Consider the following 16817-nt stretch of genomic DNA (forward strand, 5'->3'; position numbering starts at 1 on the left):
AAGCATGTCTCTCATAACTGTCTAACTCTAAATGAGGAGAAACAAAGCATAAACAACTAAATACATTTAGATATATAGTTACTTGGATGTATGTCTAAGGTATAGATTAGGAGGATCACAATATCACTGCCTTTAAGTGCCAAGAGGCAACCAAACCATGCCCTCCATCTGATCTTAGTCTGTGCCATGTGACAAGGCTATATAAGGTGATTGCTCCACAGCCATTTTGATTGTTACACTTGGCAGAAGCTACAGTCTAGCTATGGTGTGTGTGTGTGTGGGGTGGGGGCAGACCAGGGGAAGCTAAACAGAGAAGTCTGTCAGAGACTCTGAAAGCATGTGAAGAGTAACTGAGGAGCATTTGACCCAGAACCCTTCCCAATTCAATCTGTCTCACTCTCTTATGACACAGCTCAAGGGCTGACATCACTGACATCATGGCTGTCAAGACAACAGTGAACATACTTATGGAGTTAGTTTATTTAAAGAACAAATCTACAATCTTGTTTACAAACAACAACATTTGGAAAATGTAGGCTACATACATGCTTAACTTTTCCCACATCAAGACTGTTTAAATTACATATTATTGTTTCTGTGCTATCTTGAGTCTGACATTTACAGTATAATTTTACAGTACAATTACAATATAAGGCAAACTCAGACATTTTTGGCACAACAGTTAGTTTCAAGTATCCAGCCAAAAACAAACACAGAAAAAACACACATTCACAGTGTTATTAATTAGATTTTTTATCATTGTATAGTGTTAAGATATAGTGATTAGAGAATAGATGGTGGACTGATTTCTTTTATAGTCTTATTAATCAAAGGAAACCTCTAACCTTACATAACAAAATGCAGAGGGAATTACACAAATGTTACACACTTAAAAAAACGTAAGAATTTTCTCATTTAAGTGAATTAATTAACAAGGCAACTATGTAGTAAATGCTCACATCACACATTTTTAAGCAAGAATAACAGCTACATATCAACAAAAACCATGAAGCACCAGCCAAGTCCACCCAGTAGAAACATGGTAATTTGCATGCTGTAGATGATAAGATCGTTCAGCACCCCAAAATCCAACCTCCTGTGTCCCAGTAAGAGAAGAATGACGGATAGTTTGTACTGTAGCCGCAGGAGGACACGGACACTGACGTACTGTATGAAAAACAGGGTGGATAGCGCCACCCAGAGCAGAGAGGTTAGCAGGCTGCATCCAAAATAGAGCAAAAAACGGAGGAAGCTGTACATGCACCGAGACCGCAGGTAGAGGTCAAAGTTATTGTACTTGGTGCGCACCAGCTGGGTGGAGTGTGCCGACCCACAGGCCGAGTGCATGCAGGTCGTGTGAGGGCCATGGAAGCTGCGTACGCGCCGAGGGATGGGAATCACAGGCATGAGTGGGCTACTGGAGCCCAACACAGTGCAAAGGAGTCCAGCAAACAGTGACACGCCGCGTCCTCCGCGAATCCTGCCTCTGACGCACGGTGAGCTTCATTTGGAGGTAACAATCGCCTGGATCAGATTGGAGCTGTGCATGCACGGAACTGTGGTGCCAGCTCTAAAAGGATAAAAACATTTAGTGACAAGCATATCACGTGTTAGTTGTACATGCGTATTAACACTTGTTGTTCATATTAAGACTATCACAGTACTAAGAATACCGGTTAAGGTGAAAAGAGAAGTTGAATTTGTATGGTATTGCGGTAATACCAGTTAAACAGTTAGCACTGAGATCACAAAACGACCCAAATTTAGCAGAACCAACATGCAAGTAAATGTGTCTTTCATTCCCTTACCATCTAATAGCGTCATACAACTGAAGCATCGTATTACTCCGCTAAACTGGTGCAGAAACGCTAATTATCAGAAGTTTCTCTCGGTAACGTATTTTTCACCACAGTGTTGGCCGTTTGTTGGTACCAGGTTTACGTCATGTCGCAAAGTATGGTCGTGGTGTGGTGTGTTTTCATAGACTGTATTTTCCAGTTAATGGTTAAAGGAGACGCGCATCCCGACCATTTACCAGTATCCTAAAGCAAGCATAGGCAAAATATTTACTTTAAAAATTATGCATTTATACTTGTTACAACGTTTTAGACTACTGTAAGTTTATCAAACGTCTAGACACAAGCACGTTGTTGTGAGACAGACTTGACTATAAAACTGGCTTCTACCTGTGAGATTAAAGACCATCCAAAAACAAAACAAACAAGAAAAAAATAAAAATAAAAATCTGATCTGAATACGCCCACTGTTAAGAAAAAGGAAAACTTCATTTTTTTTTTTCCACAAGAGGGTGCCATAACTCCATGTTATCCTGTTTGAATGCAACCAAGTAGAGTAGTACAGTAGTTTTATTGCCAGTAGTCTGCTGCCCGATTGCAGTAGAGTTAATATCAGGTAGTATCGGCGTATATCTGGTAGACTATAGGTCTAAATGTAATTGCACTGTTACTTAATTGTTACTTTTTGTTACTTTAAAAAAAAAAAAAAAAAAAGCCTAGATTTATGTTTACTGATGAAATCATTTTGTTGAGTACACTTTTCTTTTACTTTCCAATGAAAAGTGAGTTTTTGTATGAGCTCAGAGTATAGTTTATGTTCCATCTCTGGCTACTGGCGTGTGAGACTGTGCAGCTGACAAAATATTTAAATTTTTTGTGCTGTATTTATGGGGCCATACAATATGTACAGCAAGCCATTCAAATAAAATTTGCCGGCAAAGTGTAAATAGTCAAATGAAAACACAAACTTTTACCATAGTAAAAGTATCACATCAGAATCCTCTTTAAGCCTTCTAAATAGGCCTACACTCAAGTTTAATCAATTAATTCATTAACTAAGTAGAGGTCATTGCCAGTAGAAGCAGATAAGACAAATTAAATCAATTAGTCAGGCTAATAAGATGACAGAGGCTTTAATTAGTGAAAGTTTAATCAAAGGCTGTTTTTCTTGTGCAGTACCAGCAGCTCATCTGGTAGATCTATTAGGGGTGTCATGGGAAAAGTTTGGCCACATAGATTAAAATTAGACATCTTATAATTAGAGTCCCACAAACTTTCTCCCATTTGTATTAGTTTAAAACATTTAAAGATAAATATATCATAGTTTTCTTATTCTTCTCAGTTTTTGTTTACCAAATATAGGCCTAGTTAATAATTATTGTTATTCCATGCACAAATTCACAGTTTGTGATAATCCTTGGCATATGATTAACGGATGTTGAGATACTGTGACAAAAACAAAAAAATAAATATATTAGTATCAGTCAAGAAGTATAAAATGTGTGTAAAATTTATAATGAATGAATAATGAATAGGATGTTTGCTTTACATATCCCATGAAAATTTGTTTTTTTTTTTTATGTCCATAAAATTTGGAGTTAGATAGTTAGTTAGAAAGTTAGATATAGGCTAGTAGACAACAATTTGATTTTTATAATTCACAATACATTCCAATTAATAATTAATTAATAGATTTGTCTTGATCCAACTTGGTTTATGCTGTCCTCCGTAGCATCATTTGTTGCTGCATTGACTCCATTAGATAGGCAACTCACTGTGTCCTCCATTGGATTGGGAATGACATACATACATATTTCTGTAATTCAGAGAGCAAACTGAGAGCATGAATGACGGCCATGCTAAAGATTACAGGATCAAACCTACCATCTCATTAACTGCTCTGAATTCCTCTAGTTCATTATATAAAGTTATAAAAACACACCCCAAACAAGATTTCTGACAGTCGAGGTAGATCCAGGCTTAAAATATTTAAATACATTGCAAAGAATTAAAAAGTTAGTCCATGCAGTGTTATGAAAATTGTGAGGGGCCATGTATGCCCTGCACCTGACTTTAAGTAGAGATTAAAAAAAGAAAGATTAAAAAGAAAGAAAGAAAAATGTTTGTTGTATGTTGTGGAACAGCCACTTAGCCTTTTGATGTCCCATTTTAGGCAGTTGGACGAGTTGGACGAGAGCATTCTGGAAGTAACTCCCTTTGACTGACACTGACAGTTTTTGCTCTGTCATGGTATACCATTAGTGTAGGAGAAGGCATGGAGGTAACAACTGAAGCTGAAACATGTTTCTCATTCATGGCTCACAATCAGATACAGGGTCTTTTGGTAACATGGTGATTCTTGAGGCTGTAGCCTGCCTTCCTGACAACATCCTTTGAACAGCATGCTCTCTCTACCTTTTCCACATATACAGAGTACTGCTCTGCTTTAACTCAAAGTGTGTTTCAAATCAAACCAGTCATGTGACCATTTTTAACATGTCCTTGTCTTGTACTAAGAATTTCACCATTTCATCCATGGTGTATCTCTGTCTCTCTGTCTCTGTCTCTGTCTCTCTCTCTCTCTCTCACCCTCATCCAGCTCAGGTCCTCTACCAGAGGCCTGGGAGCCTGAGAGTTCTGCACAGTATCTTTGCTGTTCCTAGTACCGCACTTTTCTGGACTGAGATGTCCGTTGTTTTTTCCGGTATCTGTTGTAGCCACTCCAGTTTGGGGGTTACGACTCCAAGTGCTCCGATCACCACAGGCACCACTGATGTCTTCACTTTCCAGGCTTTCTACAGCTCCTCCTTGAGCCCCTGGTATTTCTCTAGTTTCTCGTGTTCCTTTTTCCTGATATTACCATCGCTTGGTATTGCTCTGTTTACATATATATGTATGTATATATATATATATATATATATATATATATATATATATATGTATGTGTATATACACACACACAGATAATTGATTTATGTAAATTTTATTTGGAAAATTACATTGATTGATTTGGTTGGATTGGATATGATGACTCTGCTTTTTCATTATCACATCTTTTGCTTTTCATAAATAGTGACTTTAAAATCAGAGGAAAAAGTTGAGGGCAAGCAGCAATTTCAGGAAAAGCTTGGGCCAGGACAGGACAGCTCAGTATATTATAGTGTAATAAGTGAAGTGATCTAAAGGGTGTTGAGTTTAACAAGCATTCAGAGGAAGGGAAGAGGTCAGCACTAACGAGGACTCTTCAGTGAAGAGAGTGCCAATACAGGCTGTTAAAACTCAGATAGGTTAGGAACCCTGGTGCAAGACTGTACCAGACACTTAGTAAAACACACAAATAAGGAGGTGCAAGTGAAAGGATACTAGAGCTAAAGCTTCAACCACTAGTCGCCATTAGCCTGATTGGCCCAACAGGTCAGAGAGGTCAATTGATAGGTCAATCACATTGTCGATTTGTTGACCCCAGCACATTGGTTTGGCAAATAGAGGCTTGAACACTGGACAAGCTTTACCCTTTTCCTGAGTTATAGTGCATACCACAACCATGTTACATTAACACAGAAAAATCTATTCGATCACTTATACTGATTTATGTTTGAACTGCACTGCCCTGTCAGCCCCATTGACCAACACCAAGGAACGGTTTTAATACAAGATTTATGCCACAAATGACTTCAGAGTGGTAGAATATCAGCTTCGAGGGTAAAACAGTTAAACAGAAACCTTTTTGGAAACTCCTCTCAAGGAAACAGGATATTCTGTGGCAGTCACAAAACATCTGCTTGCTTACTAATAGGTATCAGTCATCAATATTAAACCCAGACAGACCTACATGTGTTCTGAACCAAAACGAGGCCCAGATCACAAACACTAGAAGCACGCATCAACTTTCAAGACTGAACTGTGCCAGGGGACCTGTTGTATCATTGCCCCATTCATAATACACTATACACTTAAGTACCACTTTTACTTTAAGTAGACATATTTACACTTGCCCAGACCTAAACCAAAGAAATGCCTTCAAATGATTCAGGGGGCAAAAGTCAAAGGTCAGGAAGGGAGGTGAAAGCATCCAATGTACTAATGAAATGCAAAGGGAATGTTTTGTTTATAACACGTGTTTTTATTATCCACCTATAAAAATGTAAATAGTCATGCTGTACTTCTAACCATGTTTTGTGTCAGCATTTTAGTCTCAGTCACCAATCAAACTAAAAATATGCTTAACTGTGGAATTGTGTAAGTAGTAAGTGTTACATTTCTCAAAATTATAACACCAATATATATGTCTTGAAAACAAAAACATCCATAGTGTGTTTTGCTTCATTAATTTACACATGTTTAACATACAGACTCTACATATTTAAGCTGAGTTCTTCTCTCAAACAGAAAACCTCCTTGTGATGTCATGTTGTGATACAGGAAGTGCTCCACTGTATCTTTAAACGCCATATGCCTTCACTAGAATCTTTTGGATGATTTCAGCCCTAGAATTGCCAATTGCCAGAACAAAAATTAAAGGTAATGTAGCTATCAGCTTGAAAAGTACCACTACTTGACATAACAAGGTGAAACAGAGCATTTTCAGCTTTGGAGATGTAAACAGATGAATAATAAAGGATTACTCAAACGTGTGAATGAAAGAAAACACAATTCTAACATGACTTAAAGCTCACAAGAGTCAATTTTTCATAATATGGAATTTTTAAATCAATTCATTTTTGCAATGTAGCTTACTTGTGGAATACTGACTACAACAATTCACCTTGTTTACAATATTTCCTCTTGATAGATTTTCCCCTTTTATTTGTGCTGCATATCAGATGTCTGGCCTTACACTCAGTGACCCCATACAGGTCTGATGTTACCTCAAACTCCTTCAATATTAAACACAGACATCTATTATCTGGAACTGTTCTCCCTTTACAGTGGGACACGCACAGACCCATTTTCCTAGACACTGGTTTGTCTGTGTGTATGTGTGTATGTGTGTGTCTGTGTGTGTGTGTGTGTGTGTGTGTGTCAGCTAAGGACGGATGGGCTCTTAATAAAATATTTAGAGAGACCAGCACATGGCCTGTTAGGTGTTAAAGGTCACATAACGGAGAAACTTCAGGACAAAAGAAGGGATAGATGATGGTACACTTATCTGCTTATAAAGTTATGTTGTCAAATGAAGCTCACCAGGCTAGCAGTTACAGAGACAAATTTGGCGTCAGTTCCTTGTTAGGAGTAGGAATTTATTTACTTACAAAATAGTTATATAAAAAGAACAGGAACATGTAGAACTGGTCAATATGAACATTTTAAGACCAAAATAACTAGGCTTACTGTAGCAGTTATAGAGATTTTTCATTGTAAAGCCTGTTGGAAACAGAGTTGATGCTGCCCATACACACTTCCTATCTGGAACATGGCAGCTGTTGGGTTAGCCAAGTCCATTTACATATAGAGTCTATGGTCTGAACAAACTAAAAAAGGAGAATGCATATTTTGAGACAAACAAATAAATTAGAAAAATGCTTTGGAGCTTAGACCCTGGCAGGGAATGACGAGTGATGCATAGCAGGTACTGAGATAGGACAGACTGCTTAAACACAGGTGGTGGTTAAAATAAAAATACCTTTAAAGTGAAACTGATGAACCCTCTGTTGGGATGGAATAAGGGTTGTGTTGACTGGACAGCTGGCCAAAGTTAAAACATGGTGATAGGGAGCTAATCAGTGATGGGCATAGCACAGAAGCAGATTGAACACAATGTTAATGAGCACAGGCAGTGGTGGGGGGGTCTTTCAGTCTAAACTTTTGCTCAGCTCTGTATGACTTTTTGGAATGCAAAGGGGCATCTATTTTTTAACTGGCATTTGTTTCATTTGCCAACATATTTTCCTTTCAAATATCCCTGTATCATTAAAAAATAATTCACTGGCTTCTTAATAAAAGTTTTGTATACTTTCTTGGTCTAAACAAAATAGAAGGGGACAGACATTCAGCAAATGATTGAATCAATGTTACAACACATGGTGACATGTTTTCTCCTCTCACTGATCTGAACTTAAAATTATTTTGATGAGACTGTGATGAACTAATTATTTGCTTGCACACAGACCTGTTGCTTGGAGCTTCAGCTGCCTCACGCTGCCCAGGTGGGGTTTTGTCCCAGTCAGTTTGCTACAAAGAGCGTTTAGCCTCTCCTAAATAATCCAATGAGAGCATCCGGCAGATGGGGCCCTGGGGTTGGAAACCTGAGCGCGACATCTGACACAGACCCACAGTGGGCCTGGGACTGGATGACTTTGGTGTGGCTCTTCTGTGGCTTCTGGACATGTCACCTGACCCACAGCTCGGCTCCCCCTCTTTTGTCCAGGTCTAAATAGGGCAGAGTCAAAGTGGTTGGATAAACGCTCTCTCACCTTCACTACAGTCCATATATGCAATAGAGTATGGAGGTCTCTAACAAGTCCCTGCACACTGTTGTTTTGAAGTGTCCAATAAGAATCCTATAAGCACAACTCTAAAACACAATCAGATTTGTCATGGATTTACTAGATTTCGTTTTTATTTCGTAATCACAGTCAAGTTGTGACTGATCAGCTCCAAGTCTCCAATGAGGTTAATGTACACTTTATTGTCCCTCTAGAGAAATTTGTCCTTTGCATTTGACCCATTAGTTCTACTTCTAGAGAGTAGTGTGTGGTTTTAACTGATAAATTTAACTTTTGCACTGACACGTTTTCGCTCAACAACCTAATCTAATTTGTCTCCCTCGAGAACCTAGAAGAGCAGCTACTTACAGATAATACCTGTGGGGATATGGGTGAGCACTCAACATAATTTCAGCTCTTTTGCCAATATCTACTGAACATAAGTTAAAGTACCTTTTCATGACATCACAAGGTACAACAGTGCATTTTAAGCTTTGGAGATATGGACAGACTAATTATTCACCTTATTTCGGAAGTTGCTGTAGATGCCACCACCATCATTTGGGTTGTATTATTTTGTATGGGGCTGCTGATCGAGAGGAAATAAGTTCAATGTGGACTATAAAGCAGTTTCAAAGCCCCTCAGAAAATCAGTGCAGTGTTGACTTGTTGGTGCACACAAACCTTGAACAAATAAACAAATAAACTGACTTTATGTCACATTAAATCTGCAAACTTTTCTCAAATTCTCCATTGAAATGAATGGGATTCCCGCTTAACTGGAAGTGCCACCACAAGTAAGCACATTTTAGGAGCATTTAGAGATAAAAGTGGGTGAGACAGAATAATGAATAATGGGTTACTCAAACATGTGTAAATGAATCAATTTTGTGTAATATAGGACTTTTAGAGTGTTTGCCCAAAAGTGGTTTGGTCCCATCTCGGAATCATGCTGTTGGTTGTTATGTCACTAGTCAGGATTGATGATGTTTCAAATTTACTCCAGGATTATAAAAAAAAAAAAAAAAAAAAAAAAAAAATTCCAATAATATTCCATTTAATCAAATACTACAATATATCAATAAAAAGCTTGGAATCTATACCGCCAAATTAACCAAGATATATAAATTTTTCAGATGTGTAAAGGGTCATAAATCTACACATCTACACACAAATCTGCAATATTCCAAAGAAAATGCCAAATGATTAAAAACTTGCACTACAGTTAATAGTTTACTGTAAATAATGTAAGAAAAAGTTTCAAATTGATATATGCCATACAGTATATGTATTCACCCACCTTAACAAACTCATCCGAGTGATTTCACTAAAGGCTGTCCTTCATTGAAACATGCAATCATGTTAGATTTTAGATTTTTTAAATTTATTTATTTATTTTTTTTACGTATTTGTTTGCCTGTAACTTTTGGTGGACACACCAGAGTGACATTGGGGTAAAGATGGGAGAGACAAACTGTGAGGAATCAATTTCATGATGCTGACGCTCAGGGCCAGTGTTGCAGCCTGGGGCCTAAAGTGCAGCTACATATTATATTTGTGTATGCAGTGTAAGCAGTGCAATTTGGAAAGAGTGTGATTTTGAAAACAAAGTGTGCTTGTGACACACCCTAATGACATATTTTTTATTAGCAAATACCTGTTGAGTAAACAAATAAAACATAAAAAATGAGTGCCCCTGTTACTTTGATAGATGCAAAGTTCCACTTTTGCAGCACATTTTCCTCTGGGGCCTGTCTTAATGCAGCTCAGTCATCGCACAAGTTCATGTCCCACCTGTCAAGCCATCACAATTACTGTGTATTTGTTGCTTACCCCTGTGACTTGCCCTGCACACTTTTCTCAGTAACTTATCGGCCGCGTCCCTAACCTTTCTGGGCAGAGGGGGCATCCATCATCTTAAAGTGCGATCTATTCCGGTCTACCACTCATCTGAGCCAGCGATTGTGCGTGTGCGCCAACACAACTTATGGGCTGTCAGAGCAAAGTGCAGAGCCTTGCCGGAAACTGACATCTACAGAATGACTGACAGTGACATTGCACCATTATGCTCTATGCTCTATACGTGTGTGTTTTCTTGTGTGTGTGTGTGTGTGTGTGTGTGTGTATGTGTGTGCAGTGCTGTGCACAGCCATTGCATTAAAGACCCCCTTGAGTTATAATTCTTACCTCACTGCTAAGCATTTTTTCCAGCCTCACCACATAGTCATGTTTCATAATGATATATATACCACACTTATCATGACAATGGCTTCATTAATGTCACCAGCAAATGTTGCAATGCCAAATTAGACAAAGCTTCTTTTACTTTTGAAATGAATTAATATAATATGATGCTATGAGATCATATTAATATTATATGCTGATTATGATTATATAAAATTACCTTATAAAATAAATAAACATTGTTATTTTAAAGTGTGTCAGTCACCATGTGTTGGAGTTTCAGACCACTGAAGCTTATGAAATAATTCATAATCAGTGTATTATCATTTTATATTGCCATGATTTAGGCCAACTTCAAATGAAAAACATGTATAAATATTCACACAGAGTGATAAAAAAGTAATCCCCCTAGATGTTTTGAAGTTATTAACAAATGTAAAAATAATGGATATAAATTGTACCAAGTTGAACTGTTAAGCTCATTGAGCGGTGACCCTTTCTTGCCTCCTCAATCCTTTCTCTTTTTTCCTACTTTTCCCCACTTGGTTCTAATCTCCCTCCCTTTGCTGATCTGGGCTCCTGCTCTCCTTCTTTCCTTCTCCATGTTATCCCTCTCTCCGTCTCCAGCTTGACCCTCCTCTTTCCCATCAGCACCCAGGCTGATGAATGCGTGGCCTCCTATTGATCGCGATGGGTGATGGATGATGGCTGCGAGATGAGTGATGGGGTGCAAGCAAAGGTGCCAATAAGGGGGCAGCCCGAGGGTGGGGTCTCCGCTACTGGTGCTAATGGGAGAAGACTGGAGGAGACGAGCTCGTCGGTGAACGCCTGGCCCCGCCCCTGCAGCCTCCAGTACAGGACAGGGCCGCATTCCTACCCGGCATTTTCTGTGGCTAAAGAGTCACTTTTATGTTTGCAATAAGCAGCCTTACTGTTGGTGTAATTGCAAGAGGGTGTGGAGGGTATGTACGGCCTTAAGTTGTTGTTGTTTTGTGTGTGTGTGTGTCGGGGTGTGTGTGTATGTATGTATGTATGCGTGTGTGTGTGTGTGTGTGTGTGTGTGTGTGTGTGGGGGGGGGGCCATGGAAGTGTACACATGTGTGGGTGGCAGTGGCATTGGAGGGGTCTGGGAGGGGTGTGGAGGGGGGCTGCTGGGAGGCTTGAGTGGCTAAGTGGAGGTTAGTGCAAAAAGATGATGGATGATGGGGCAGGAGGGGAAGACTGCTTTCCAGCTCCAAATTGATATCCCGGCAAATGTTTTTGTCTGGTGTGAAAAATGGTACCGCAACTCTCATCTCCACTCTCACCCCCTCCTCCCTCTCTCCTCCCCCTTTTTTTCTTCTCTATGGGCCGCTCTGCAGTGAATCACTAACTGCAATCCATTTCCAGCATTCCGGGCTTTACTTCCCTCTTCTCGTTTATTCTGACAGTGCCTGATCATGCCAGTGGCCTCCTGATTTCTGCTCACTCAAGTACCCGGCTCTCATTTCCTTGTTTCCATAGTAACAAACTATAGATTGTAGTGTGTCATGCCATTCATTGGCTTGTTCTGGTTGGCACATTTATTCAAGAGCTATAACAGTATATGGAGAGGAAGGGGAAAAACAAATGTCTTAAGGGAGAATATGGCTCAAAACTTTAATTGGGGTTTTCAGAGTTCAAAGTCAACATTTAAAGCAGAATTACCAGTGTTTTCCCTCCATAAAGTTGATTATAAAAGTGGACATTATTGTCAAAAATCAGACCACTGCATGCTGTCTCCATCACAACATGTTTTTTGCAAAGTTGTAAGAAAGAGCCATGTGAGTCTCTTTGACTCTGACTGGCTGTCATTTGGTGGTCCACCCTGCTTTACTTGATTGTCTAAAAAAGCTATTCTAAAGCTGTATTAGTGGCCAAAAATTAATGGCCAAAATGTGATTTGCCAAAGGATAAACTGGAAGTTTATATATATATTTTATATATGTATATATATTTTAATTTTGCGCCCCAAATTTTAATTGTTTTAGGTAAGAATATGCATTATTGTAATGTTCAGATTGTTTCATACATTAGACAGGAAGATTTTTTTTGCAATCATTTTAAGATACAGAAAGCAGTAGCCTATTAAATATAATGGATTTGTGCTATCACCATAAATTATGTTAACTGTATTCTAAAATGGCCTTTATTATAAAATACACTAAGTGGGTTCACAAACACTGCACACATACTAGTACGATGATCTGCACCCAATTAGATATAAATATGGCTGAGCAAACTAAAAATACAAATCTTCAAATAAATAAAGCTGAAGAAAATGAGTACCGCTGTTTGAGAAACCGTATTCTGTATATAAATCACTTTACAACAGGTCATGATGGACTCTAACATTCCTGCAATATAAAACACTGTAAGTGTCATGTACTTAAAGTTTATGGTACAAATGGGGCTGTGAGGATGAGAAATGAGAATGTAATGTGGGCAGAAAGGCTTGTGCAATTTGCAGGATAACAGGAAAAACAGTGGAGCTGGGATGAGCTCACTTCTTGTGCTGTGCTTTAAGGAGAAGACCATCTGCAGGAGAGATTGGCCCTCAGATTAGTGGTGAGGCAAAGCTCCAGTGGAGAGGATTATGGCTGCAAAACACAAGCAACACCGCGACAATCCAGCTGCCCAGAATAAGCTCTGCTCAGCACACACACACACTCCACAACTGCACATAAAGAAAACTTACAACATCAACTGTAATGTAAAAAAAATCCAAATTGTACTAATTTCTTTCTAGACTTGTGAAGTAGGCTTGTGAACACAATCAGCGCTTGTGTGTAAAAGACTGCAAAATCATGGAGCATAACACATTTTTTACTATGGAGACTACACTGTAAAACTGAACAAATAAAAAACTGTGAAACAAAAATACCCATCAGAAGAACTTGAGTAAAGCAAATAAATAGATGATTGAACATAATAAATTATGTTCAGATAAATGACTTATCCAAACCAAGTGAACTTAAGAAAAGGAAAAAAAAAAAGTAACAATTTGAATTGGTTTGACTTAAAGGGCCTGTACCCATTTCATGTCTATTTGAGTTAAGTTTGTCTTGCTCCAGGACAGATATGTGTTTAAGCAAAAAAATAAATCTGTTATGTGCTGTCTGCATTATAAAACAATGCCAGTTGTTAGGTTTATCATAAAAACTCTGGTCTCTGAATGTTTTTTAAAATGCTTGTAAACTCAGCACAGGTGGATTATTCAAATGCTCGAAATGCATACGATAAGTAAGCAATACATTTAGACCACTGCAATCCATTTAACATGACCTAGTTCTGTTATTCACATTTTGAAAACAAAACTCTGGTTCAGCCCCTAGGTATTTGTTCACTATCTTTGCCTGCCAACGATGCAACTCCTTGCAGAATGGTATATTTTGATTAAAAGTTTGTGTTAATTTAAGCAAAAAATACGCTTTCTTTCTTTCACACTGCAGTAGCCTCGATCTGCATCTCAAAGAGGGCTATGTCCGGTGCCAGAGATGTCATAAGTGTAATCCCAGTTCAGTGACCGGGCTGCTCAGTCCAGGGGCCAAGAAGCCTTCTCCCATAAGACCAATCTCTTTGACATCTGGGCCTCTGCCTTTCTCTGGGTCCAGACAGATGTTGGAGGATTGTTAAGCTCCCAGAGATCTTGCTGCAAAGTAGTCAACACTGGAGGCTTTGTGACTGTTCTCAACATGTGACCCATGTGTCCCTTACTTGTCTATATATATATGTGTGTGTGCGTGTGTGTGCGTGTGATATATATATATATATATATATATATATATATATATATATATATATATATATACACACGAAGAGAGAGAGAGAGAGAGGGAGAGAATGTAGTTATTTTAATGTTATGGCAAATAAAAAAAAATAAAATAAAAAAATAAATCTGATCAGCTATTTTTCTTGTGGTAGTGTAACCTTAGAGCTGTGTGTGACTCATACTTTTTTAATAGACTTGTTTGGCCACATTTTCCTTTATGGACTGGATGGTGCAGCTGCAATTGCGGAGAGAGCAAGGGCAAATAAAGAGGAGCCCAAATGTTCAACATAGTGGCAGCCAAGTTTCTCTGCCTGATAAGGGATAAAGTAACACTACAACATCCACTCAATATAAAGTTTTTCATTATATGGGATATATTATGTAAAATCTACTCAAACCATTTAATAATAGTGTTTGCCCATCATGAACTTACTCAGTGTCATATTTTGATTGAATGCTTCAGTAATCCTGTTGTCTTGCACTTGAGGCTTGAGCTCAGAAAACTGCCATTTTCACTTATCGCTGTTTACAGCAAACAAAATTCAATACAATAATCTATGGAATTTTTTGATTAATATTAAATATCTGGGATTTTTTTAACAACAACTTTCAAATCTAAACACTTCTCAAGTCAGTTTCCCTTTCCATTTATTTATTTATACATAGTGGCCTAACAAATGACAAACCATAAACCTCCCCGTGTTCACCCCATAATGTCCAGTTGTCTCTTTGTAATGGCCATGATAGAGTTTGATTGGTGGATTAAATACTTATCCCACCCCTGAGTCCGCCTTATTGATTTCCCCCTTTATCCCCCCACACGCCCTCCCCTCCCGACTTAAAGGTGAGCTGGACTCATGGCCTGATAAATGGCAGTGGATTGATTTGTATTTAATTAACAATTTGCTGAAGACTCTCTCCCCTCCACTCCCCCATTCCACCCCTCTTCTTCTCTCTATAAGGTCTCAGAAGGCTTGTGAGACATGCAATGAGCGGAGGAGAGGTGATGCATGGTTAATTTATTGTCTGATCAATAAGTCCTGGCCTTACATCTCACAGCCACAGGATATGAGGGCCCCCAGGAGTGTTGGAGTTCACAAACAGGGGAGGAAGGTGAGACAAAGGAAAGAAGTAATAGGAAGTAAAAGAACATAATCTGTGAAAGTTTTATTTTTCAGGGAATGAATAAAGTTTTACATTCTTTATTTTTGTGAAATGCTGTGTGGCACACTTGAGAGCACTTACTTTGGTGGGGGTCGTAACTATCAGTGATGTCATATCATTACTGGGGAGTTGTTGTTTAATAGAAGAAGTTTAGTTTTGACCAAAAACCACAACAAAATATTTAACAACAGCAGCACTGAACACATGTAAACACATAAGCATCACACATAAGCTCAAATCACAGTGTTCTTCTGTATTCTGAAGAATTTAGGTCAAAGTATATTATTTACCTGAACCCATGAATGTAAACTAAAGTGTATTTAGTATTTATATATTCAGGCCTTATCTCACCATGCATTTCTGCATAATTCCCATTAGGTGGCATTGCTGAGTCTACACCCAGTTCTATAACACTGTAATTTAGAGCACTGCAATAACGTACTGAATCTCTCTGCAGTAAAATAACCCACATTATGAGAGAAATAGGAAGCTGTAAACAGCTACCATTAAAAGTCATAATTTCCCCAAATTTAAAGATGTGCAGAGTAAGATGATTACCTTAAGTAACTCCACAGAAACTTGTGCCAAGGTGAGCACAATGACAATTACACAGTCATACAGGTTCTTAATGTGCCATGAATGGACAGGACTGGACTTTCCTGACCCACTCACACACACAGAGCCTTTGGCCAGTGCTCCGCTGAGGGGGCACTGTGTGGGATGAGACTGCAGCATTTACAACCTCTCCATAAAAGTGTTTTATCACATATCTTATAATGCAACACATTAAGCAATGCTGTTGTTATTCAAGCAAGGTCATTTTTCCCTTTCTCCCCATCTCCTGGTCAATATTGTCCTGCTATGCTGATGATCCCTTCAGATTCATGTCTTTAGTATCCTGTATGTGCTCTTATTTCATGACATGGTCATATTATTAAAGGGCTGCAACATGGCAAAGTTACCAACAATTTATCTGCAAGCATTCATTGTGTACTAATCCAGTTACTAAAGGTACAACTGAAGAAAATAGATAGATTTTTAGGCCACTTTGATACAACACGTCTCAAGAAAGTTATGACTGGACCAAATAAAAAACCTTGAAATATTACTTTTTCTTCCTTAATAATGTGAAACTTTTTTGAGAAACTAACTGTAGCAGCACAAGAATTTTGTTTGTATTAGAAATCTCTTTATCTCTACATGGGACTTCACCTCGAGGGCCGTTGCTTTTGTGTCAGACCTACTTTAACTTCTTGAACACTGCAGTGTTTTTCAGACCTTCTTCTCATCTTTATAATGAACAATGCACATCTATTCATAGACTGTAGATTTTTTTTTTTTTATCCCTTCTGTAATATTTCAGTGCCCAGGGTTTTGTGGTAATCCTATCAGTTTGGTCTTAGTCCTGGTTCACCGCTCTTCTTTGTAGTAATAAAAGAAAAGCATAATCCACGTGTT

The 16817-nt window shown here is 38.5% G+C and overlaps 1 protein-coding gene across 1 annotated transcript; it reads right to left on the minus strand.

Moving 5' to 3' along the window:
- Positions 1-795: 795 nt before the first annotated feature.
- LOC110160619 (transmembrane protein 250) lies at positions 796-1937 on the minus strand. The gene is made up of 2 exons (XM_020925293.2): positions 1809-1937; positions 796-1570 (listed from the first exon to the last, which is right to left on the minus strand). Exon 2 carries the CDS (start codon positions 1405-1407, stop codon positions 988-990), a length of 420 nt encoding a protein of 139 aa, XP_020780952.1. The 5' UTR covers positions 1408-1570; positions 1809-1937; the 3' UTR covers positions 796-987.
- Positions 1938-16817: the final 14880 nt, after the last annotated feature.

Source organism: Boleophthalmus pectinirostris, unplaced genomic scaffold (assembly GCF_026225935.1).
Source record: "Boleophthalmus pectinirostris isolate CB_2022bp ecotype Guang Dong unplaced genomic scaffold, ASM2622593v1 HiC_scaffold_18, whole genome shotgun sequence".
NCBI lineage: Eukaryota > Metazoa > Chordata > Actinopteri > Gobiiformes > Gobiidae > Boleophthalmus > Boleophthalmus pectinirostris.

Bases quoted from the DNA above. Each gene is read 5' to 3' on its own strand.
- LOC110160619 (XM_020925293.2), bottom strand. From the start codon at position 1,407: ATGCCTGTGATTCCCATCCCTCGGCGCGTACGCAGCTTCCATGGCCCT.